This window comes from Emiliania huxleyi (genome assembly GCF_000372725.1).
Source record: "Emiliania huxleyi CCMP1516 unplaced genomic scaffold EMIHUscaffold_10, whole genome shotgun sequence".
Taxonomy (NCBI): domain Eukaryota; phylum Haptophyta; order Isochrysidales; family Noelaerhabdaceae; genus Emiliania; species Emiliania huxleyi.
Window position 1 is genome coordinate 804,708 of NW_005202427.1, and position 23,172 is coordinate 827,879.

Genomic DNA, 23,172 nt, shown 5'->3' on the forward strand with positions numbered 1-23,172 from the left:
CGGCCGGGCGGCAGTACTCGTTCGAATTTTGCGAGCCGTGCGCGTGCCGAGGCGCCCGCGGCGCGCGCCCGCCCGGCTGCCAGTAGGAGGCGGCGCAATATGGCCTATAGTACAGCCCTTGAGGAGGAGGAAGAGGCTGGCTGGCAGTGCTGTATGCCGCCGAGGGGCAGTTTTGGGGTGCTGTCACGGGCCCAGGGGGCTGCAGAAGGCGTCCGCAACCGGGACAACCCGCCCCCCCAGCCGAGGCCGGTCGAAGCCCACTTGGACACAGCCATGAGGAGTCCTCTTGGTGCTCCTGGCGGCCGTTTGAACCTCGGGCGCGCGCCGATGGGGGGGGGGGGGGTCTTGCTTGCTCCACACCGAGCGCCCACGGTCCGGACTGGCGTGTCCACCGAGGGTCGGCTTGCACAAGGTCTGAGCCGCGGGCGCTCGGCGCCAAGTGCAGTGTCACGCTCGTGCTCGCGCGTGACAAACCGGGGAACCCTCGTTTCCTAGTCACTCGGTCCCCCAACGGAAGAGGCCTCGCTCCTATTGGAACATTCCAACATCAGATTTGCCTCGTGCGTCCCTTTTTGAGCCGGAAAGCTATTTTCTTTTGGCTCCTGTGGGCACCCTAACATGCCAACATGGGAGGGCTTCGTGAAGGATGGATTGAAAAACATTCGAACAAAGAAGAGGCGACGGGAGGAACCGGCAGAGGATGCAGTGACGTGAGACACACACACACACACACACACACACACACACACACACACACACACACACACACACACACACACACACACACACACACACACACACACACACACACACACACACACACACACACACACACACACACACACACGCACGCACACACGCACGCACACACACACACTCACACACCGCTCACCCACGCGCACCGGGCCTTGCACTTTGAATGCCGTGGGGCTCCTGTCGTTAGACGTGGAGACGCGAGGGTTGCCCTCCCTTGCCCCACCACCTCGTGTGTGTGGAGAAGTTTACCTTACCTTACCTTACCTACTTAGCGGGTTCGAGCCGTCACACATTGGCTGCCCGGGGTGTGCCGAGGCTGGCTGGCTGTGTGGCGGTAAGCCGTCATTGCCCGGCACTGCTTGCAGCGCTCTGGGTGGTGGTGGCGGCGCTCCAAGAGTGGTGCTCTTGGGAAGAGGTCCCCCCCCCCCCCCCTTTGGCCAGGCGGGGGCGTGCATTCGCTCCCCACTAGTTGGCCGACGTGGCGGTGGCCGCGCGTGGCCGCGCGTACTCTCGCGCGTTACGGCTCCCCCTCACTCTCCCATGTGTGCGTCGTGGACTCTCGCTCGGCCTGTCTGGACTTCGGTCTTCGCTTTGGGCACTCTCGGACTGGGCTCTGTGTCTGTGTCTGGTCCTGCTCTGGCCTCTGCGGGTCGATGCCGCGGTCTGCGCGCACACACATGCATGTCACAGAGCGCGCGTGCTTGTGCCTTTTTGAATTATTTAGCACAGCGCGTTACAAAAGGTGAGACAGCACGGCGCCGTAAAGTACGTGTACGCCTACGCGGTAGCCGGTACGGCCGTGCAGAGCCGTGTTAGGCCGACGCGGCGTCCGGGAGGTATAAGGTACCTTTGCTTCAAGTGTCGGACCTTCAAAAATGCGCACCACCATACCACCAAAATTTCGAACCCTTGCTGAGTTCACCCTTAGGGGGCCCCTCCTAGAGTACAGCTGGGACGGGAACTAGCCGGGGCAGTCGGAGAAGAAACCGTGCACTGACGGTCGGCCGTTCTCTCAGCACGGTTTCTTCTGTGGGGCCCCACGGTTGCTCAGATCGTGTAGTTGGACTCCTGCCACTCTCCCACACACAGTTCGCGGCATGTGTGCGCCAGCTTGTGCGCATGGCAGCCACCTGTGCTGACTTGCTTGATGTGCTTGATGTTTCCCGAGGCCAAGGCCTTCCTGTAGGCCCTGTTCACCGAAGGCTGCCCCCCCCATCCGATGGCTTGACCAAACACATTGCAATTCTCAACCACAAGGCGCGCCCCTGTGTGCGACATGCGGCCAAACATCACAATGTCGTTCGAGGCGATGTTGAACGCGTGCCCGCCGTCCACGAATACGAAGTCGCAGCGCAGCTCGCCTTTCTGTACCGCCAGGGGCAGCGTTTCAAGCGATGATCCGAGCACCAGCCGATGTCGCTTGGCGTACCCGTAGTCGTGCTCAAGGATGTCCTGGGCGACCGCGACGTAGTCGTGCTCGCCGAGGTCGAAGGAGTGTACGGTCACGTTCCTCGGTGTGCTGCAGAGGAACGCGAGCGCAGAAACTCCCGCGTTGAAGCCCGTCTGGCAGACGTGCGTAAGCGGTGGGTGTCCCTGGCCGCGGCGTCCCTGGCGCAGAGCATCATGGACGAGCGCAACCTCCTCCATAAACTCAAGCTCGTCAGTGCCGCCCTCTGGCAATGGTGAGCTGCTGCCGCTCGGGCCGTTCCTGCTTCCGCTGTGAGGAGAGACACGAGAGAGAGGGCGTGAATCCACGGCTCTGTCAGTCTATTGGAGTATCACGCATTCGCTGTGGCGTGGGGCGCGTTTGCACTCGCGTGAGCGACGGATCTCGCGCGCGAGAGTCGCGCTTATAGCCTGCGGCGTGGTCTTGCAGTTGCAGCTTGCACCACCGATTGTGGGTTCGTCGTTCGCGACGCGTCCCATATGAAAGCGGGAAATGTTTTCCGGGTTTTGCTCTCGTTTGGGGGCCACGAGGTGATGAGCGAGGCGGCGCCTCATCCCTCAAGCCCGCGCAAAATCGAAAATTAAGATCAGAAAAGAGACCGCGAGAGCACAACTGCACTAATCTAGGTGTGCGCCTCAGACAGAGTGTGTGTTAACGCGAGGACCACCTGGCCGATGCCAGCCAGAGGAGTGGGAGGGGCCCGTAGCTCTCCTCCCTGGTAAAGCCGTACGGCGTGCCATCACACGCGAGCCATGTCGAGGAGAGGCATCCCCTTCTCGAGCCGCGCGCGAACTGGACCGCCGCGCGGAGCACCGTCGCGTAGCGGCCGACGTACGAGCCGTCGTACATCACGGTGAACGGCCTCTCGCGCTTGTACCCGCTCGGCCAGTAGTCCTCAAACACGCCGCGGTAGCCGGTGCCGCTGTACCCGTCCATCGTGCGCCGCGGGTCGAGGTGCAGCTCGAGCCCGCCTGCAGGACGTGTCTCGGACATGTCATGGACGTGTCCTCGACATGTCGGGCAACAGTGCTCCTCGAGCCCGCCGACAGAGCCGATGAGCTGCGCAGCGGGAGGCACCACGCGCGTCCGCAGCCGCGACGGGCCCGCCGACCGCTCCCCTCCCGTCGAACCCCCGCCGCCCTCGGCGGCGTCGGAGGCGGCGGCGGCGGAAGGCGCGGCGGCCGACCCGCCGTCCACCGCCGCCGGCTCTGCCGCGGCGATGGGCGGCGGCCTCACTTGCTCGGGCGCCTTCCAAGCCTCGACCTCGCGCAAGCCGACGTACGCGCGCGGGTTGGCGGGCACGAAGAGCGCGCCCGTGCGGCCCTCGGAGTCCTCGAGGTACTTGAGGAGCAGCGGCGTCGTCTTTGACGCTCGCACCTAGTGGATTCGTTAATGAACTGCCTCAACACTTAACTAAACTCGAGGAGCAGCGGCGGCGTCTTTGAGGCTCGCACCTGCAGCAGGTGCGCCTTGAAGCGGCGCCGCATCCCCCCCGGCGCGAGCCCCGTCGCCTGTCAACCCATTCATTCGCAGTCACTGGATGAAGTCCTTCACGGACCCCCTCCCCCCCGGCGCGATCCCCATCGCCGACACAAACCCGCCCACCGCCACGCCGTGCGGCAGCAGAGGCAGACCGTCCTCGCCGAGCTCGACCTGTCCACACACGCCCGGCCGTGAAGAGGCCGCTGTTCGCAGCAGAGGGAGAGCCCCTGACCTATAGGGCGCGGCCGCACCTCCTCCTCCTCCTCCTCCCCCCGCCCGCCGGCCCCCTCCGCCGGCTCTGTCCGCGGTGGCCGCAGCGTGTGTGCGGCCGCGGCCGCGGCCGCGGCGGCCGCCGCCTCGGCCTCGTCGGCAGCCTTGAGCTCGGAGGCGGTGGGGAGGGTGGGCGGCGGCTCGCGTAGGGGCGAGACCTCGAGCCGCAGCAGCTCCGCCGGCCTCTTGGGTAATCTCGGGTACTCTCGGGTAACCTCGCCTGCCACGGCTCGCACTCTCGGGTACTCTCGGGTGATCTCGGGTAATCTCGGGTAACCTCGCCTGCCACGGCTCGCACTCTCGGCGGCGCGGCCCACGTCCGCTCGTTCGGCAAGTCGCGCGGCGGCGGCTGGGCAGCTCCGCCTTGGGCGGCTTCTTGCCCGCGCCGGCGCCGCCGCCGCCCTTGCCGCCGCCGCCCTTGCCTCCGCCCTTGCCGTCTCCCGTAGCACGGCGCGGTGCGACGCGGCAGGGCAGGTTGGCGCGCGAGGGCGGAAGCATCGCGCCTTGCGCGTCCCTGCACCTGAGAACCAACCCCACCCCCTCGCCGCGTGATCACTCGAGATTACCCGAGATTACCCGAGATTACCCGAGATTACTCCTCGCCGCGTGGGTCAGACTGCTGGGCAGCGCGGCGCGGCGCTTGCCAGCTCCGCCTCCGAACTTCGGCATGTCGAGGAGTAATCTCGGGTGATCTCGGGGAATCTCGGGTGATCTCCGCCTCCGAACTTCGGCATGTCGAGGCAAGCAGAGCACTGGCCGCAGTCGGCGGCGCTGGCGCAGCTTGGGCAGAACCAGCTGCCCTCGGGCACCGCGGCCAGCGGCGGCGCGAGGCACTTGAGGTGGTACGCGCCTGTCCACAACAGCTAGCCGCGTGAAGACACCGCGTGGACGCGCCGTCCTCCACTCGGAGGCTGTGCGGCGGTCGGCGCCTGCGCAGCCCTCGCTGTCGCAGAGAAGCATCTCGTTGCCTACTTGCCCGTCCCGCGGACGAGTCACACGACCCAGAGCTCGTCGCCGCGGCCGCACAGACGCGTCTCGCTGCCGCTCTTCCAGCCGCCCGCGCCGCACTCTCCGCACACCGCGTATTGCCCCCACCTCTGGGGGGAGGCGGGGGCCCCCGGAGGCACCGTGCGCCGCGCAGCAGTGCGGAAACGGGGCCCCGGCTCTACTATTGGGGCAAATGTAGATTTCCCGAAATATTTTGAGAAATATGACAGCCTTGTTCGGAAGGAGAAATTTCCGGAAATTTACCATACCTGTGTTGACGCGAATGACACTGACGCCTGAATGACACTGACGCCCGATGACCCGCTTGACCGGTGACCGATGACCGCTGACCGCTGACCGATGACCAGCGTCAGCCTCTCCGCGGAGGCGCACCATCACTGCCGCGCGGGCCTGCCGGCTCAAGCAAGGCACGGCAGGCCCGCACGGTGCCTGGTCCAACATGGGGGACACCTTACACGGAAAGGGGCGAAACTTGAGCATGGAGTGACGGGGCGAAGAAATTTCTCGCAAATTTGCCGTGGTGGGGCACGAAATAAAGACGAAAGAAATGAAAGAAATATCCTTACGCTGGGCAGGAAATCTACATTTGCCCCAACTCTACTAGTCTCTACTAGCACCGACTTCCCGAATGGTTACGGTTGGTTAGAGGGCAGATTTGGAGAGATCTCGAGGAGTACATACAGATAGACCCTCCAACCATCAGAAAACTCCGACCTGATCGGTCGTACTGACCGCCGACAGATCACTCCAGACAGCAGACAGGCCCGACGTCTGCACGCGGCCGGCCGGGCGAGAGGCTTGACACGATCCGACCCTGCGACCTTGACGCTGCTGCTCTAGCTATCAGACATGCACTACTGACTGCTGCCACAATATGCGACCGGTGCTGGCCCACTTGGCGGCCTTCCCGGTCAGTGGTGAGGCGCAGTTCAGAGCTGTCGATGGCGCGATGCCGCACTGGTCCCACATTGGTGACACGAGACCACCACGTTTGCCGGAGGGTCCCAGAGAGAGGCACCGGCGCTGTCGTGAGAAGGTGCATGGTCCCTCTTGACTGCCCATGCGCGCGAGGCTGTGTAGGCATAGCCTCGAGAGTGCCAGCAGCCAATCCGAGGCAGTTTGTGACGCGCATTGCGTCAGAAGCGTGCACGCGCTGGAAGGACACCTTCCTACTGGCCGTACGATCAGGTCTTCACTGAATGGTGGATTTCAAGGCCGCGAGCTATGCAGGTGGTCAATTGTGCAGAAGGCCACGGTCAGCAGCGCCGACAGGCTGTCGCAAGGCGTGATAGCATGGTCGCAATATATACGCGAAATTCTCGTGAAAACAAGTAGAATCTTTAAACAAGTAGAAAAGCGCGCAAAAAACAAAAAAAACTGTAAAAAATCGGCGCCTGCGGCGGGCCATGGGACCCCATCTCCCCCCCGCATGGGTACCCCTAGGGGCCCCGCCTCCCCCCAGAGCTCCCCACTGGCACTGCCTCCACACTACACCGTGAGTATTTTACTCGTATTAATATTTGAGACTTTCCGCACAACCCTTTGTCGTGAACACCATCCCACGTGTGAGGCTAATGCCTGCGCTCACACAGACAAGTCTGGCACTGAAAGGTCCCCAGGTGGACGAGAAGACCCGCGTCAGCAAAAAGAGAAAGATCGGCGGTACTACAGGAAGATGACGCGACGCGACCCAGGCTGCACCGACATCCAACCGTGCTCCCGCGTCTCGGCGGTCCTCCGACGCGCTAGTTGGCTGCGTGCAGCACGGCGCCGCCAAAGCCGGACGCGATTATGCGCACCGGCGCGAGCACCAGCCGCGGCCCTATCTCCGCGACGTCGAGCACGCCGCCGCCTCCGACGGCCTCCTGGATGCGGTAGACGCGCATCCACACGCGCCCGTCCAGCCAGGAGAAGGAGACGCTGTGCCTGGCTGCCGCGTGCTTGGCGCCGCTCGCGCCGGCGGACCCGGCAGCGTCGCCGCTCCCGCCGCCGCCGTCGCCGCTCCCGCCGCCGTCGCCTCGGTGCCGGCGCGGCACCGCAAAGGCTCGAGAGAGCAGCGCGCGCATGACGCGCCGGTCGGCAGTCTGGCCAAAGGAGGAGTCGAAGACGACCACGTTGCGCGCGCCGAGCACGCGCCGCGCCTCCAGCTTGAGCTCCGCGACGGTGTGAATGTTCATCACGCGGAACATCGCCGTCGGCCCGTCAGGGCAGCCGCCGACCCACATGTAGAGGCGGCGCGGGTCGCGCGCGTCGAGCAGCAGCGAGGTCGAGCAGTCGTTCTCCTCGCAGAGCGCCGCCATCCCGCCGAGCCCCGCCTCGTCCGTGTCCACTTTCGAGTGCGGCAGGCCGTGCGGCAGCAGCCGAGTGAGGTCGCGCATCAGGTGGCGGTGGCGTGCGCGGATCCCTCGCGTGCTCGCCACAAGGCAGCCAGCGCCGTGCGCGACGGCGGCCTGCTCCGCCTTGCCGCTCTTCCGCTTTCTCTTCTCCACCATGACCAGCGTTGAGAGCGTGCCCCGGTCGTGCGTTTATGGATCGCCACGTCTTTCTTTATTGAGCTTAGCCTTCGGTGTTATGAAACTACGCAAGGCGGACATGGCATATCGCTCTCGGGCCCACAGACATCCCGCACACTCGCCGCACACCCGCCGCCCCCGCGCGCGCCCCACCCCGGCCGGGAGAAAGGGGAGTGACAGTTTGGGACGGCGACAGCCCGAGTATGTTGAGTCCTGGCTCAACAACGCAGATAACAAGAGGGGGTGGTCCGGCTCACAAGTCCGGCTCACGCGCCTCGAGCTGACCATCTACCGCACTGAGCACTTCCGCCCCCTCGCTCCCAACCCATCCACCCCGCCCCGGGCCGCGCCGCTTCTTTATTTCAGCTTTGGAAAAGAGTATAAAACTCTTCAGAGAGGCTCATTGCTTTAGCCGAGTCACACGCTCTGATGCAAGAGTGCACTGAGTGGACCAATCTGTCCGGGCAAGGATGGACATGACCGCAGCGGTGTATAATACCCGTCCTGCGCAGAGGAAGCGGGAGAGAATCATTGTTCGCTCTTGCAACGACCCCCCCTCGCCCCTGTGTGTGTGCAAGCCCCGCCAGACCTGCAGCTTGCCCTGCCACAAATCCCTGCACGCCTAGCCCAAAGCTGAAGCCGAGGAGCAGCCCCAGAGGGAAGCCAATGCAAGTGAAGCAGAGCTGCGCCAGCTTGGCGGCAGTCTTTTGCCTGTGGGGCAAGGGGTTTCCGATGGCGCAACTTTCGTGCGTGTTGGCCCGGGGTGGAGGAAGGGCGATTTTGGCCTGGCACAGCCAGCCATCACGGCGTTGGCTATTGCCATTAGACCCCCAGCACAGGAGTTGACGACTAGCCACGGCACCAGTGCGTGGAGCTGCAAAATAACAGCCTCGTCTCGCGTGAAGATCCGAGCCCAGCCGCTAGTAAAGGCGCAGACCGCGAAGAGGGGCAATGGCAGCCAGCACCCGAGCAGAAGGCGGCCATTTCGTATCGCAAGAGAGGCGAGGCTGGGAAGCCCAGCCCCCAGAGCTCTTCCGACACAAACAGTGACCCCACTTCGAACCCCGTTCGGCACGTCGTAAATCATCTTCAACGTCGAGCTGAGGATACAAGGCGGGGATGTGTGTGAGGTTGCTGTAGTCTACATCGTGCAGGGGAAGGGATAGTGGCGCACGTATATACCGAGAGGGCGGAGACGGCGACGGCCGGATTTGGCACCAGGCCGGTGCATACCATGATGGCCTCTCCCGTCCAGTAGTCACTCATGAGCACGCCCGGCAAGACGAGCCGCAAGAGCTCCCCTCGGCCGTCTCTCAGGCCGCGCCGAGTGAGGCCGCCGAACGGGCGGTCGAGGTCAGCGTGCGGGCTGATGCAGTGCATGTACAAGGTGGCAGCGCGTGCGATCCACATAGCTGAGTTTGCGCATCCCGCGCCGAGGAAGCCGAGGCGGGTATTGAACACGAGAGAGTAGCAGACTGCTGCATGGAATGGCGTCAGGGCGAGGTTGATGTAGAGCGGCGGCTTGGTAATCTTTTGGCATGCGAGCCAGGCTTGTAGCACCTCGCAAACGCCTCGTGCGGCGGTGACCGGCAGAATGGCAATAGCATATTCGCCCGCCAATGTCGCAAACTGCTCACCCATGCCAAGCAGGCGCACAAACAATGGCAGGATACAGAGCAGCGCCATGATCGGCAGGGCCATCGCGCAGGCAAGAGGAAGCGCACGCTCGAGAACCAAACCAAGTGCCTCGTGGTCAGACTTGCCAGCAGCCTGCGAGGAAGCAGTCGACACAGCCCGCCCCAAGGCAACGGCAACGCTGACGCCGACGAGTTGGTTTACTGATGATGCAAAGGCTGCCGCGCCAAGAACGGTAGCACTCCCCGCATGTCCAATGCATATCAAATTCACCCAGGCGTTGAGGTGCTCAAGGATGTTTTTGAGCGCTATGGGCGTGGAGAGTATCATTAACTCCCGCACGCTCCCTTGATCAGAGATCATCTCTTGTGCCTCGCACACCACACACAAGATGGCGAGAGCGGCGGGGGGCTCGCCACCAGACACAGTCTGAGGCACAGGGTCGCGTCGACGACTCCTATAGCCCTCAGGCGCGGGAAGCTGAAGCTCCTTCGGGCGCCACCGCAGGGGACGACGTAATCTACTCGAGTAGTCTGTACTCGAGTAATCTGAGAACGCATGTCCGCCGACCTTGAGCACTTGAGCACTTGATAGGGTCGATTCCGCATGGTACGGGACCCCTCGATCGTCTCGCCCTCCCTCACTGGTGTGTTCATTGGGTGGGGTCCTAACAAACAAAACAAACAAACGTGTGAGTGTTAGAGTTGTTTGGTATTGCTAAAAATCTCTCTCAGAACAAACACGGTGCAGGATCGAGGTGCACGCTGCCAAAGCAGTGTCGTCCCCCCTCTCTCTCCCCGACGGCGATGGCGGTGTGACCGATCGAGCTACAAGAGGAGCTTGTTCAGCAGGATCCGGGATAGTCATATGCACTACCTCACTGGGCCTGAGACCACCACACGACAGCATCCCGTCACCGTCTCGGATTTGTCTCCCCTGGCACTTTGCCGACCACGACGACTCGGTGGCGCGCTGCTCGCTCTGCGGGTGGGAGGTTGTCGCGTGCCAGTGCAAGGCCAAGGGCGCGACGCAGGCTTCCGCCTCGTCTGATGCCCCGGCCTCGTTCGTCCTCCTCGCCGGCACCGACCGAACGAGTCTCCCACCGAGCCGGTGGCCGACATCTGCACTGCGCCGGGCTGTACGGAGAAGAAGAACCCGGCGGAGTAGGTCTGCTTCTACTGCAAGCAGGGGCGCACCGGCCACATCGACGAGGCCATGGCGGGGTCCAGCATCTCGCTGTGAGCGTTTCCTCTTCAACGAAGGAAACTTCACGCTCCATCCATCCGCGGTGGACCCTTTGCGGAGACTCGGGGTCCGTATGTGTGACGCACCTTGGATCTTGAGCGTCCACGTTGCTTCAGGCGGCATGGCATCAGATGTTGGGATCCTACGATGTGCGCGCTTCCGACATTGTAGCCATTGTTAGCCAGCGATGATACTCCATGGCAATGTACAAGGCTGAAAGTACATCAAAGTACTCAGAGGTTTCACGAGACATTGTGCAAAACCCGCTCCCCACACGACGGCGCACACACACGCCAGGTGGGCCCAGCCAGGGCCATCCAGGGCCACACGCCTCCGACCGACGCCATGCCCATGCGTCCGAGACGCGGACTCCGCGCCCAGCGTACACGTAGCCACGTCGGTGAGGGGGTGGAGGCTTCGCCTTCGGCGGATACTACTGGCCTGGGCTGCACACTGCCAGCGATAATAAGTTTCAAGTTCAAGGGACACACACAGTCTCAGTCACGCAGGGCGCGCGTGACGCGTCTGGCGTCTCGCCGTAGTCTCGCCGTCTGTCGCTCGCTCACGCACGCCGCGAGCGTTTCCGTTTGTTTGACTTTTCCACTCTACTGGTATCTCGTCTCATGAGATGACGTCATGCGTCCCATGAGTCATGTCTCGAGAGCGCTCGAGAGCGCGTCCGCCGTCAGAGCGAGAGCGAGACGTAAGTGAGACTAAGTGAGTGTGAGACGTACTCTGTACAAGCGTAGAGTACTAGTATAGAGTATAGTTTACGTTGTAGTGCTTGTACAGCTGGGTTACTTCCACCAGGATTGGTCTTCTCTGCCTGCGGGAACACCCTCCCGGGCGGCCGGGTGGGGCTGCGGCTGGAGCTAGCATGGCTCGATAGAGCCGAGACCCCGTGTTGAGGCGGCGCTCCTGTGGGCGGCTGTGGAATCGGTAGATTCGACCTCAGGTCTCCAGTTACCAGTACTCTCATCCCAGTGGATGGACGTCCGGACGTCCCTTTGTGTTCCTGTCCCCCCGTCCGCCAGCGAGACGCTCAGTCGCTGGCGGCCGCAGTTTTCTGTGATAATCGTGTACAGAGTTAAGTGGTCCAGCCGGCAGGTGGTCGGCCCGCCGCTGAGGGCTCGGCGGCGAAGCGAACCATCGGTTTTACGTCGGTCAGTCTACCCGGATCGTACGGCACGGCTATATATACAGTACTAGTATACAGTAGCGCGATTGCATGCGCGTTTGTCCGCCAGCACCGCAGGCGCAATACGGTGACCGCTTTGTTACGCATTTTGGCATTTCTACACTGGTTTCGACAACGAATAGGACTACGCGTGCAATGCATTCACGCAACAGCAGAAGACGTTAGTGGCACCCCGAGCACGGCTGCACCCATTGCAATCACCTCGGCGTTTGACGGGAGAGCTGCAAGCGTGGAGCCTTGATCGACACCAAGCTTCATCCATTCGGCAAACGGCAACTGCGAGCCGCAACCGCTCACGACGGCATCGGCGTTGGGAGCAAAGACCTTATTATCCTGCGCAATGACGTGCACAGTCGAGGAGTTACCGAATGTGCACGAATTGGGCATCGAAATGTAATTCTGGCCGGGCCCGTCCATAATGCAGGTGTTGTTGAAGAAGCGCTCCCAGTGACCCTCGGTTGGGAACCAACCGGGCCAATTCCAGAAGCACGACTTGCCGTACACATTGGGAAACGCGAAGACGTTGCCGTGCGAGATCTTGCCGTGCCCGTCGAAGTTGGCCATCTTCGCACCGCCGTAGACTCCGAAGTTGGCGTACTCATCATAGAAGGAGCTGCCGTCGTCGTTGTCGACCATGCCACCGTCAGCATCGTAGTCGGCGACGATGAAGTTGTGATGGATGGCAGTCATGGCGGGCACAATTGAAGGCGTGCCATCGCGCACAGTCGTGATGAATGACTGGCGGTCCCACGTGTTGAGGGCGCCATGGTCGCCCGACTCGCCGCATGTCTGGAAGAGCAAGTTAAAGGAGATGTTATTGCCGCCTCCGAAGCCGTCGTTCAGGTTGAAGCCGGCGCGCGGCACGTCGAAGCAGATGTTGTTCGACACGAATGTCTGCGCCGACTTGGCCTGAAAGAGGCACGAGCTCTGCTTCTCGTGGATCCCGAGGTGCCGAATGAAGTTGCCGTGCACGGTCGTGTAGCGTGGGAAGTTACCTTCGGTTCCATCGGGGCCGGTGCCAACTGGCTGGAGTGGGTGTGTCCCGTTCGTGTAGCCCCACAGCGCGATGGCAGTCGCACCAGTGCTGAGGATGGTGTTGTGCGAAATGTTAGCATATCCGTTGAATCCGCTCAGCATGATCGCGTTGCCGTCAAGCCGGACGAGGTTGCAAGCTTCAACGGTCGTGTTCACCGTCCCTTCCAGGAAGAGCGCCGCTGACCGCTGCAGTGCCCAATCGCCTCCCGATGGTACACCATGTGGGTCGAGGAACGTCATCGCCGCACCGGTGAACGTGAGCGCCGAGAGGGTGACGTGTGTCACTGGCGCGGCCTGCGTGCCCTGTAGCCGGAAGAGCGTCTTGAGATGGGCAACCTCGAAGGCGGGCGGCTTGGAACCACCCACGGGAGGCACCTGTGTTCGCGTGGCGTTGCAGTTGGGATCGCCTTTGCAATCGAGCGTACCGGTGCCCGATACGAAGTAGAGCATGGCATTGTCCGCGTCGTACCAGTACTCGCTCGGAAAGTCGAGCTCCTCGTGCAGGTGAGAGATGAACCACTCGGCGCCGCGCGCGTTGTTCCCGCGACCCCCCTGGAAGCCGCCCTTTCCGAAGGTGAGCTCGGTGCCAGCTTTCTTTGCCTTGCTTCCATTGAGCTCGAACTGCCAGTTGGCCCAGTGCCCCGGCCGCCACGCCGTGATACGGCCGCCGGAGACGTTCTTGTAAGGTGCGGACGGCAGCTGAGATGGGGTGAAAGAGAGACCGGACGGCAGCTGGAACTCGGAGGCACCGCCACCTTCGGGCCTCTGGGCGCACCAGTACGAGAACGGAGGGTCGTATACTGAGCACTGCCCGCCGACGCCTCCGCGGTAGTCCTTGAAGAGCGAGCGGTACGACGGGCGGAAGGTGGCGGTGTCATTGTACTCGATGAAGCTCGGCATACCCAGCTCGGCTGGAGCACTCCACTTCGTCGATGACTGGATGTAGCCGATGGGGAAGCGATCGAGCTCTGGGTTGGCGTTCGGGTAACGGGCCGGGATCGCGCGCACGCCGTCAACGAGCAGAGTCTCTATCGCCGCAGGGCGCGTAGTTACTGGCACCTTCCAGATTGTGGTGGCCGCGACATCCGACACCTTCTGCCACGCAGAGACGGCCAGTGGAGTCGTGCCTGAGACGACAGCGTCTTCGCCGGGATAGCCGGCGATGGTGAGGTTGGAATCGCTCGGACCAAGTAGGATAGGCTCCTTCAGGCGATGCACGCCTCCGCGCAGGAAGACGGCACACAAGTCAGAGGCAGCCCTGCACGCCTGGACACCCTTCAGAATTGAGCAGAATGGCGCGGCCTCTGAGCCTGCGCTCGAGTCACTACAGCTCATCGGTGCTGGCGCGACATAGTAGACGCTGGACGCACGCCCAACCGAGGGATGCGTTGAAGGGCCAGCCCAGCGCGCAAGCGGCGGTTTTGGATCAGTGGTAGCGAGGCCTTCCTGTAATTCCTTCTTGTTGGCCTCGCTCATGTCGGGCTGGATGTGCTGAGCAAACGTTACCGCAGCCCTTCGCCATGCTGCCTCGAAGCCGACGGGCGGCGCAGCGTGCGCAGCGTGCGCAGCGACCAGCAGCAAGCTCATCATTGTCCGCGATATGAGTACAAGTCCGTGCACTGGGTGAGAGAGCGCTGCATTGGCCCCATGAGCACCTCGCCGCGCTTTTGCCTTTTTTTTCTACGGGCGGCAACGAGGGCGGGCAGCGCAGGCGGCGACGATGGGTGAGGGAGCGATGGGGGAGGGGGGTAGGGTTGGCTAAAGTAGAAGAAGGTATAGCACGCCTGAGGCGAGTCGCCGGTGAGGCTGAATCCGCACCGATCTTCGAGGGTGACATTCATCATTCTTGGGTGCAATGACCTGTCGGCGGCAGACAAATGCCGCTTCTGTGGGCTGGGTTATGTGTCTCCCACACCAGGCGGCATAACCTTGCTTCCGTCGCTGAGGTACATGGCTTGGTTCAAACGGCGGCGACGGCGGGTTAGCGGCGAGAGCGCCGGAATCGGCGCTCTGCGCGCGAGGGGGTGAGGACGTTATGGGCGCGCGGATGGGATGGGGGTTTCTGCGTAGGGTGTCTGGTCTCTCTTAGGCGGGTTCTCATCTTCCTCGGTCCATTGCTGCGCGGCGTTCCGCACGATCCCCTAAGTCGAAGGAGCATCATGGCATCATTGTCCCATCATCAGTCTCACCCACACTTCGTTCCGGTGTGCGGTGCCCACTGCACTCTGCAGTCTCTCCGCTACTTCCCGCTTGAGCCGCCGTCGCGGCCCTCGTTCGTCCCACTGGCTGTTGGCCCATCCCGTCGTTGCCTCTGTTTCTTTTCCCGTTGTGGGCGCATTTTTCTTTTCTGTTAAAATTCTTTTCTGGGGTGTACCTGCCTGTGTTATAGTGCCAGTGCGCGCCAGTCCCGTGCCTAAAAATAAACAAAACAGGGAACCCAAGGGAGGGAAATGGGAAATGGGGATGGGTTTGACGGCACCTGCACCTTGGTAAAATTCTTTCCGAAAAGCCTGTCTGCTGTGAGACAGAGTTGTTTTGTTTAAATTCTTTCCGAAAACGAGACCAATTTCCCACTTTCGCGACACACATGGCAGAGCCGAAGGAGACGGCGGAGGTTAGTGCTCCACCTGCTGCTGCTGCAGAGGAGCCTGCGGCGGCAAAGCAGCAATCCACCAGCTTCCCCGTGCGGTTTCTGCTGACGGCTGCAGTGCTGATCTTCGTCAGTGAGCGCCAGAGTAGTAGAGCAATGCACGGTCGACAAATGGGAGAGCGACTCCACTAGCATCACTTGACTGCATCACAGGTACGGCGATGGCGCCGCTGAGGCAAGCATTTCTGCTGGCAATCGCGCGGCGTCTGGAAGATTCCGGGATAGGCGCTGAACAACCCAGCAAAGACGAAATGTGATGCTGAGTTAATGTCACAGCGACTCGTGCTGTGCCCAACTGCCCATGGCGCCATCCGCCATCCCGATGCCGTCGACGGCGTGTGATAACCGTATTTTCTCTCTCACCCCTCCTCTCTCGGCTGGGCACGCCGCGTGGTTCATCGCCGGCCCGGCGCGGTCTCCTGGCGGGTCAGAGGCGAGAGACAGAGAGCACCGCCCTTAGGGGCCCCCTAGGCTTAAAAGGGTGGGCCCTGGGGCGCCTGCGGCTTAAACGGCTTAAAACGGGCCATGGCCCATTTTAAGGCTGCCTGGGCCGCCGATTCCTTAAACGGTCTTAAACGCTTAGACGGTGCGGGAGAGCTCCCGAGGTCGATGGTCCGGGAGGCTCCCGGTAGACCCGCCGGAGGCCGGGAAGCTGGCTACAGTCAGCTAGCACGCGCCCCCTATGCGAGTATGGCTCCTGCCAGTGCACCAGACTTACAGATGTGTCTTCAGAGGCGGGTTTGTGCCTGATAACGGCAGTATTGGAGAAAACGGCGCGGAACCCAGCGACGCATGCCGGCGAGGCCGATTTTCTTAAACGGTCTTAAAAGAGGGATCCCCCGTGCCTGCAATCTCTTAAATGGCAAGTTAAGCCCCCAAACCTCCTCGTTTCTTAAAAGGTCTTAAAAAAATCCGAGCGGCGCGGCCGCGGGCAGCGCGCCGCAGTCTCTCGCGGCCTTACCATCCATTTTAAAGTGCTGAACCTGGGCCGCTTCGATCCAGCCCACGTACGTAATGCTCAACACAGGATGGGTGCGGGGTGCGCAGGGGGAGGTTGGCGATCGCGGCTGGGCTGCAGCGGAGGCGAGGTCGGAGGGGGGCGACTGCACACCCAACCCGAGGGATGGGGGTGAGTGCTGCCCGTCCCACTCCGCCGCTCGCGCGCCGACGCCGCCAGGCTGGGTCCGCCCCCCTCCCCCTTTCCCCCCGAGGGTGCATGCGGCCGGCGCGGCGGCTCAGTCTCCGCCCTCCCCTCCGCCGGCCTTCTTCTTCTTGTTGTTCTTCTTCTTCTTCTTCGCCACCTCCGTCGCGAGCAGCGCCACCAGCGCCTCGTCGGTCAGCGACTTCTCCGAGTTCGCCACCGGCGGCGGCGAGCTCGTCGTGCGCGCCACGTTGCCCGACGGCAGCAGCGCGACGGTGAACTTGACCTGCGCGACAAACTCGTTGTCCTTCTCGTACAGCACGGGGTACTCGACGAAGAGGTTGTGCTTGACGCACTCGACCACGCCCATCCGCCACGCCCGCTCGTCGCCCGCGCGCAGCGTGAAGGGCAGCGTCGGGAAGCGCGCGTTCACCTGGCAGGGGCGCGCCGCGCCGCTCAGTGGGCCGCGGCGGCCAGCGGCGGCGGGCCAGGAGCGGGCCGGGGAGGGTGGGGCGGCGGGCCTCGGAGAAGAAGGCCCGCGAGGCCTTCATCTTGAGCGAGTACTTCTCCTCGAGGTCGCGCTTGAAGACGGTGCACCTCTTCTCCCCCACCTTTGGCTTGCCCTCCCCGGTGGACATTGCGATGTCCATTGAAAAGACGTCTCCCTTCTCAATCGTCACCTCCTTGGGCTTGTTCTCCTCGTTCACCTTGTTGACGATCATCTTATTTGCGTCGATGACGTGCTTCTTCATCTGGTGCGACAGGACCCCCTCCAGCGGCGTGCAGCCGTACGCCTCCGCCACCTGCGAGGCGCGGCCGCGCACGCGCTATCGCGAGGCTGCGAGAGGGCGGCGCGGGGAGGGGGGGGAGGGGGGCGGGGCGCGGGGGGGGGGAGGCGGCGCGCGCCTTGGCGATCATGTCGGTCACCTCGGTGTTCTTGCACCCCTCCTTGAACATCCTGTGCGCCAGCTCCGACGCCGTCCACGCCGCCATCATCGCGTCTGCCTTTTTGCCCGTCACGGGCGGCGCTGCGGCGTCGGCGGTGCAGACGTGCGTGTGGGCGACGACGCCGATGTAGCCGTCGACATGCACACCCAGGTCGATCTTGACCACGTCGCCCTCGACCAGCGTCACGTCGTCCTCCGAGGTGAGCGGCGAGTAGTGGCCGCAGCAGTGGTTGACGGAAATGCACGTGGGGAACGCAGAGCCCTTCTCAACCTTCTTGCCGCCCTTCTTCACGTTGTACACCTTGGAGGTGGCCTCCTCCACCAGATCGTCGCCCCGCTTGCACAGTTCCACCGCCTTCACCCCCGGCTTGATCGCCTCGATGATGGCTGTCAGCACGCTGTTCGCGATGTCGCCGGCACACCGGTACTTGGTCACGATGTCGGCGTTGCTGAGGTCATTCATGGCCTCCTCGTCCTCCTCCTTGGTCTCCTCGTCCTCGGACCCGTCGATGTCGACCGACGACACGTCGTCATCCTCCTCCTCCTTCGGCATCGTTAACGGTGCGGAGAGCTCGCCTCTGCCTCGCGTCCGCACGCGATTGTGCGCTGGGAACTCAGAATTCTTTTTTTGAGCTTGCCTTCGATGTAATGAACAAACGCACGGCGGACATTTGCATCATAGAAACTTTTGCGGTGCGTCGCGCTTCCAGGCCTCTCAGTTCACCCCAGAATCGTGAACCGTGTCCGTCCCCCCCCCCCGGGGGTGAACCGACTCCTCCCGCCCTCCCGCGCGCGACGTGTGCTCGGTCATTCGAGAACCTCGCACTCCATGTGCGAGAACGCAGGGTAAATGTAAGCCGGATGGCTCACAGGCCACCTCTTGCGTCCCGAGCTCACCATCTACCACTGAACACTTCCGCCCCCTCGCTCCCAACCCATCCACCTCGCCTCGGGCCGCGCCGCGCACTCTCGGTCGATCTCGCGCACTCTCGGCGATCTTCGACGCGAGAATTCTTTTTGCACGACACCGGCGGACGGCCTCTCTCGGGAGGCGGCTTGCGACGCCGCTCTTGCGGCTGTCGAGGCGCTCCTGCTTAAGCAGGAGCCATGGAGGCTCGAATTCCTCAAGGCGGAGGAAGGCGTGGGAGAGGCGGACGCGAACAACCGCCGCCGGCGGGCGGCGAAGGGGCGCGCCAAGGAGGAGCGCGAGGAGCGCGCGGAGCTCGCTCCCTTTGGGGAGGATTACGGCTCGGGAGGGCTAAATCGTGCAGAGATCGACTTGTTCGATGACGATGGCCCCTGAGGGGGCCGTCTGCTGTGTCCTTTGTAGTGCCAGTCCCGTACCCGGTGTAAAAAAAGAAAGAAAACGGCCAAGACTGATAAAATTCTTTTTGGCGGCCCAGCGATCAATGAATGGCGGCAGAAGGGTCATCTTCATCGTCTTAGCCACCTCTGCCTCCGCCCTGGATCGCCCAGCTCTGCGCGCAAGCACCGCACTCATGGCCAAGCCCCGCAGCTCCGCTCCGATCGCCACCTCCGCCACACTCGGCGCTGACGGCGGCCGCGACCGCACCACGCTCGCCGCGGTGGGCGCAGCGCTGGCCTCGCTGCTGCAGGGTTACCACACGGGCGTCATCGGCGGTGCTCTGCTCTACCTCGCGCCCGAGTTCGGCCTCGCAACCGATCCGAAGCTGACCGGTGCCATCGTGACTGCAACCACCGTCGGCTCTGTCGTCGGCACCGCGGCGGCGGCGCGGCTCTCTGACGGTATCGGCCGGCGCAGCACGCTCGCGATCGCGTCGTGGGCGTCGCTCGCCGGCTCGGCCCTCCTCTGCGTCTCGCGCACCGCCGGCGGCCTCGTCGCCGCGCGCGGCCTCGTCGGCGTCGCCGTCGGCATGGCGGGCGCCGTCGTGCCAGTCTACATCGCCGAGACGGCGCAGGCGTCGCGGCGCGGCGCGCTGGCGGCGATCCCGCAGACGTTCGTCTCGCTCGGCATCTTCTCGGCGTACCTCGTCTCGCTCCTCATCGCCGCCGTCTTCCCCGCCGCCGGCTGGCGAGGGTTTGCCCTCGCCACCACTTCCACCTCCCTCCCTGCTCCGAGGCCGCCCCTCGGCCACCCCAACGCAGGAGGCCGATGATGGCGGCCTCTCTCGTTCCGGCGGCGGTGCACGCGGCGATGGTGCTATGGGTGCTGCCCGAGTCGCCCCGCTGGCTGCTGCAGCGCCGCAGGCCTGCCGACGCTCTCCGCGCCCTCTCGCGCCTGCGCGGTGCGGACACGGCGGCGGCGCTGGCGGCGGCCGAGGAGGAGCTGAGGGCGATGGGGCCGGTGGGGGCGGCGGAGAAGGCGAAGGGGGGGGAGGGGGGCGGCTTCGGGGCGCTGCTCGAGCCGCGGCTGCTGCGGCTGCTCTGTGTGGTTGTTGCGTTGCAGGCGTTGCAGCAGCTGTATGGGAAGTGTCTAGGAAGTGTCCGGGAAGTGTCCCTGGGTTGCGCTGCAGGCGTTGCAGCAGCTGTCTGGCAGCAGCGCCGGCCGGCTCTCGGGGGCAGAGGGAGAGGTGACGCGGCTTTACGGGTCTGCGGCGGTGTGTGCGTAGGGATCAACGCGGTGGTGTACTACACCCCGACGGTGCGCCCCCAAAAGGGGGTGGCGGGGAGGGGCCCCAAAAAAAGGGCCGAGGGGAGCCGCCCCCCCCAACTAAGGTCAAGGTTGTGTTACACCCCCCTTCCCCCTCTTCCCCCTCTTCCCCTCCCCCCCCCCCCCCCCCCTCCTCCTCGCAGGTGCTCAAGGAGGCAGGCGTGCCACGACTCTTCGCCTCGGTCGGGCTCGATGAGAACGCGGCCTCGCTCGCCGCCACCGCGCTCGCGTACGCGCCGCGCCTCCCCGCCATGCTCGCCGCCATCTCGCTGATGGGAGACTTCCTAGACGCCTTCGCAGACACTTCCTAGATACTTCCGTTAGGCTTGCCACCATCTCGCTGATGGACCGGCTCGGACGCCGCTCGCTCCTCCTCCGCTTCATCCCGCTCATGGCCCTCTCCCACCTCGCCCTCGCCGCCTCGCTGCTGCACATGGCCTCCGCCTCGTCCGCCCTGCCCGCGGCGGCGGCGGTGGTCGCGCTCTGCGGCTACGGCGTCGCCTTCTCCCTCTCGCTCGGCGCGGGACCCGCCTTGCCCCGCCCTCCGCCGCAGCCCGGGAGGAGGCGTCCTGCCCCCCCCACACTCTCCGCCGCTGCGAGCAGGCCCCATCCCAAACATCCTCACGTCGGAGCTCTTCCCGATGCGCGCGCGCGCCGCCGCCATGTCCGTCTCGCTCGCCGCCCAGTTCGTGTGCAACACCGCCGTCGGCGCCGGCTTCCCCGCACTGCGCGCCTCGCTCGGCAGCGGCGGCGTCTTTTTCGCGTTCGCCGCCGTGTGTGCGGCCGGCTGGCTCGTCACGGCCGTCGCGGTGCCGGAGACCAAAGGGAGGGCGCTCGAGGACGACGGAGGAGAGGGCAAGACCAAGGCCTCCTGACCCTCGGCGTGCCCGAGAGAGCGAGATTCGCTCGAGCTTTTTTAAACTCTCACGTCTCAGCTGTCATCGGTGCTGCGACCTGCGTGTGCTCCTCCGATGTGGCGTTTGCGTTGGATGTGACACGGTGCGATGTGTCGAGATTCGCGAGTTTTCACAAAGTGTGTGCACACGTGTCTGCTCTGTCGGGGCCGAAGAGGCTGGAGAGTGTGGAGCGACGTCTGGAGAGCCGAGCCGCGAGCGTGGCCATCCGCAGCAGCACAGCACAACCCCCCTGCTCTAGCGGAAATCTTCTGTATATCGTGAATGATCGCCGAATATCGCCTAATATTGCCTAATATCGCGCAATATCGCGCAGTCGCGCGTAATATCGCGCAATTATCGCGCAATATCGCGCACCCTCCGCCTCCCGGCACGCCGGCAGGCCCTCGCCCCGGGCCCAGCGCGGTCGGCGGCGGACCGCGCTTCGCGGCGCATTTCTTACTTTGTTTTCGGTGCGCTTTCGCACCGCGCTCCTACCGAGGTGTGTAGCCAGCCAGACCCAGCTGCGCAACGCGAGCGGAGCGAGCGAAGCGCCAGGGACGAAGCGGCGACGGCGCCCGTCCCCCTTTGTAACGCTTCACGCGCGTCGCATCGTCGCTGAGGCGTGGCCGTGGGCTGTGAAGGGCTCGCATGATCGCGAGCATCGCACAACATCGCCATTTATCGCATTTTATCGCCAAATATCGCGCGGTATCGCGGTTGCGATATTGTGAAAGATTTTCGCTAGAGCAGGGGTAGCACACCACCTCTCTCCGAAATGCGTGCTCCGCGCTCTTGTGCCGCGCAACAGCCGCCTCGCCCCTGAGGCTGAGCCGGGCCTGACATCTCCTGGCGCTGCGCTCAAAGTGGGTCACGCCCGTTGCTGCCTTTTGCACAAACACATGCGGCCCGTGTGTGCTGCGTGCGCCCGTGGCCTCGTTGCCCACGCGCACCACAGCTCGGCCCGCCAACATGCATTCGCCGGTGAGGCAGCCCCAGTCCCAGTCCGCGCGCGGATGGTTGCAGGTTACCTCTCGCATACCGTCGTGTCTCTCCAGCAGATGGTGGCCACTGCGCACATGAGCGCTGATCCATGGCCTCGTTTTTGATCGCAATTGACTGCGCCTCGGGGGTAGAACTCCTTTTTTGTGGCGGATGGCGCACGGCCGCACCCCCCTTGCTCTGCCGCAGGCTTCATGCGAGAGTGTAGCCCACGACGAGCCATCCCAGTGCGAAGCCCGCGCTGGACAGGGTCGCGGCGAGCCGCGGACCAAGGCCCTTGAGCGGCATGCGGACGATGGACTCCTTGCACGCGCGGAGCGCGGAGCACACCGCGACCGGCAGATCCGCCGGGTTTGCCGCCGCGATCGTCCCATTCGCGCTCAGCAGGGGAAGAGGCGACCCTTGGGCCTCCGAGATCGCCGCGGCCGCTTCGGCCACGTTGCACGCCACGTTGCGGGACAGGTCGGCGAGATCCCGCTCCCGGTCCCGCGCGACGCGCAGCAGTCGCTCCTGGTTCTCGGCGAGGGCGTGCTCCATCGCGGTGCACCTCTCGAGCATTTGCTCGAGGTCCTGCCGGAGCCGCTCCTCGCTCTCCTCGTCGAGCGAGTACGCCGCGTAAGTATTCGCCATTTGTCCCTCCGAAAAACGCCGAGAAATAAGAAAACCGCGCCCAGCGAGTTTTGCTTCGCGGGATGCGCGCGCTGTGCCTCCGGTTCGTGCGTCGCCCATCTCTCCGGGAGATGTCAAAAACAGTGAGTTGTTTGGTATTCTCTATTCTTTGAGAATCTCTCTCAGATGTGTCTGTTCCATTTTTTTATTATGGGGGGGGGGGGGGGGGGGACTGCTTGTTGCGACCCCCGCTTTGATCGCGCCCTGGGAAGCCTGCCAAGATCCAAGGGTATGCACCGCATTGGGTCGCTCCCGCGGGAGGGGGACACTGCACTTGGGGCCGAGGGCCCCCGGCTCAAACCTTGTGCAAGCCGACCCTCGGGGAGGGCACCGGTCCGGACCGAAGGGGCTCGGGGTGGAGCAAGAAAAAACCCCCCCCCCCCCCCATTGGGGGGGGGCCGAATTTTTAAAGACCCCCCGGGGCCCCCAAAGGACCCCCCCTGGGTGCCCCCCAGGGGGGTTCCACCGGCCCTCGCTGGGGGGGGGGGTTGTCCCCGGTGGGGAAGCCTTTTGGAGCCCCCTGGGGGGGGGGGAACCCCCCCAAAATGCCCCTTGGGGGGATAAAGAAATGGGAGGCAGGCTTTTTCTCTTCTTTAAGGGGTGGACTTTAGGTCATATTGGGGCCCCCTCTTATGGGAACCCGGGGGGG

At 63.7% G+C, this 23,172-nt stretch overlaps 7 protein-coding genes across 7 annotated transcripts; 1 reads left to right on the top strand and 6 right to left on the bottom strand.

Annotated features, from left to right (window-relative positions):
* Positions 1–1,803: 1,803 nt before the first annotated feature.
* On the bottom strand, positions 1,804–5,932 carry EMIHUDRAFT_462076 (hypothetical protein; the record flags this gene model as incomplete). Its single annotated transcript, XM_005793686.1, has 10 exons — positions 1,804–2,473; positions 2,871–3,174; positions 3,229–3,580; positions 3,658–3,705; positions 3,782–3,856; positions 3,937–4,175; positions 4,273–4,475; positions 4,709–4,805; positions 5,336–5,392; positions 5,845–5,932. 10 exons carry the CDS (start codon positions 5,930–5,932, stop codon positions 1,804–1,806), a joined length of 2,133 nt encoding a protein of 710 aa, XP_005793743.1.
* Positions 5,933–6,708: 776 nt separating this feature from the next.
* On the bottom strand, positions 6,709–7,455 carry EMIHUDRAFT_62452 (hypothetical protein; the record flags this gene model as incomplete). The annotated part of the gene is made up of 2 exons (XM_005793687.1): positions 6,709–6,889; positions 6,929–7,455. The coding sequence occupies 2 exons, from the start codon at positions 7,453–7,455 to the stop codon at positions 6,709–6,711; spliced, it is 708 nt and encodes a 235-aa protein (XP_005793744.1).
* Positions 7,456–8,098: 643 nt separating this feature from the next.
* On the bottom strand, positions 8,099–9,441 carry EMIHUDRAFT_199629 (hypothetical protein; the record flags this gene model as incomplete). Its single annotated transcript, XM_005793688.1, has 3 exons — positions 8,099–8,187; positions 8,269–8,576; positions 8,651–9,441. 3 exons carry the CDS (start codon positions 9,439–9,441, stop codon positions 8,099–8,101), a joined length of 1,188 nt encoding a protein of 395 aa, XP_005793745.1.
* Positions 9,442–11,695: 2,254 nt separating this feature from the next.
* EMIHUDRAFT_97544 (hypothetical protein) lies at positions 11,696–14,179 on the bottom strand (the record flags this gene model as incomplete). The annotated part of the gene is made up of 1 exon (XM_005793689.1): positions 11,696–14,179. One exon carries the CDS (start codon positions 14,177–14,179, stop codon positions 11,696–11,698), a length of 2,484 nt encoding a protein of 827 aa, XP_005793746.1.
* Positions 14,180–16,192: 2,013 nt separating this feature from the next.
* EMIHUDRAFT_433309 (proliferation-associated protein 2G4) lies at positions 16,193–17,796 on the bottom strand. Its single transcript, XM_005793690.1, has 3 exons — positions 17,287–17,796; positions 16,902–17,183; positions 16,193–16,813 (listed from the first exon to the last, which is right to left on the bottom strand). Exons 1-3 carry the CDS (start codon positions 17,788–17,790, stop codon positions 16,475–16,477), a joined length of 1,125 nt encoding a protein of 374 aa, XP_005793747.1. The 5' UTR covers positions 17,791–17,796; the 3' UTR covers positions 16,193–16,474.
* A 1,030-nt stretch (positions 17,797–18,826) lies between these two features.
* EMIHUDRAFT_199634 (hypothetical protein) lies at positions 18,827–20,834 on the top strand (the record flags this gene model as incomplete). The annotated part of the gene is made up of 6 exons (XM_005793691.1): positions 18,827–19,386; positions 19,455–19,594; positions 19,919–19,950; positions 20,157–20,188; positions 20,284–20,525; positions 20,563–20,834. 6 exons carry the CDS (start codon positions 18,827–18,829, stop codon positions 20,832–20,834), a joined length of 1,278 nt encoding a protein of 425 aa, XP_005793748.1.
* Positions 20,835–22,046: 1,212 nt separating this feature from the next.
* EMIHUDRAFT_199635 (hypothetical protein) lies at positions 22,047–22,484 on the bottom strand (the record flags this gene model as incomplete). Its single annotated transcript, XM_005793692.1, has 1 exon — positions 22,047–22,484. One exon carries the CDS (start codon positions 22,482–22,484, stop codon positions 22,047–22,049), a length of 438 nt encoding a protein of 145 aa, XP_005793749.1.
* Positions 22,485–23,172: the final 688 nt, after the last annotated feature.

Bases quoted from the DNA above. Each gene is read 5' to 3' on its own strand.
- EMIHUDRAFT_433309 (XM_005793690.1), bottom strand. From the start codon at position 17,790: ATGAATGACCTCAGCAACGCCGACATCGTGACCAAGTACCGGTGTGCC. The intron at 17,184-17,286 runs GCGCGCGCCGCC...CGCGCCTCGCAG, and splicing joins TGACCGACATGATCGCCAAG to GTGGCGGAGGCGTACGGCTG. The intron at 16,814-16,901 runs GCCCGCCGCCCC...CGCCCCTGCCAG, and splicing joins CGCGGGCCTTCTTCTCCGAG to GTGAACGCGCGCTTCCCGAC.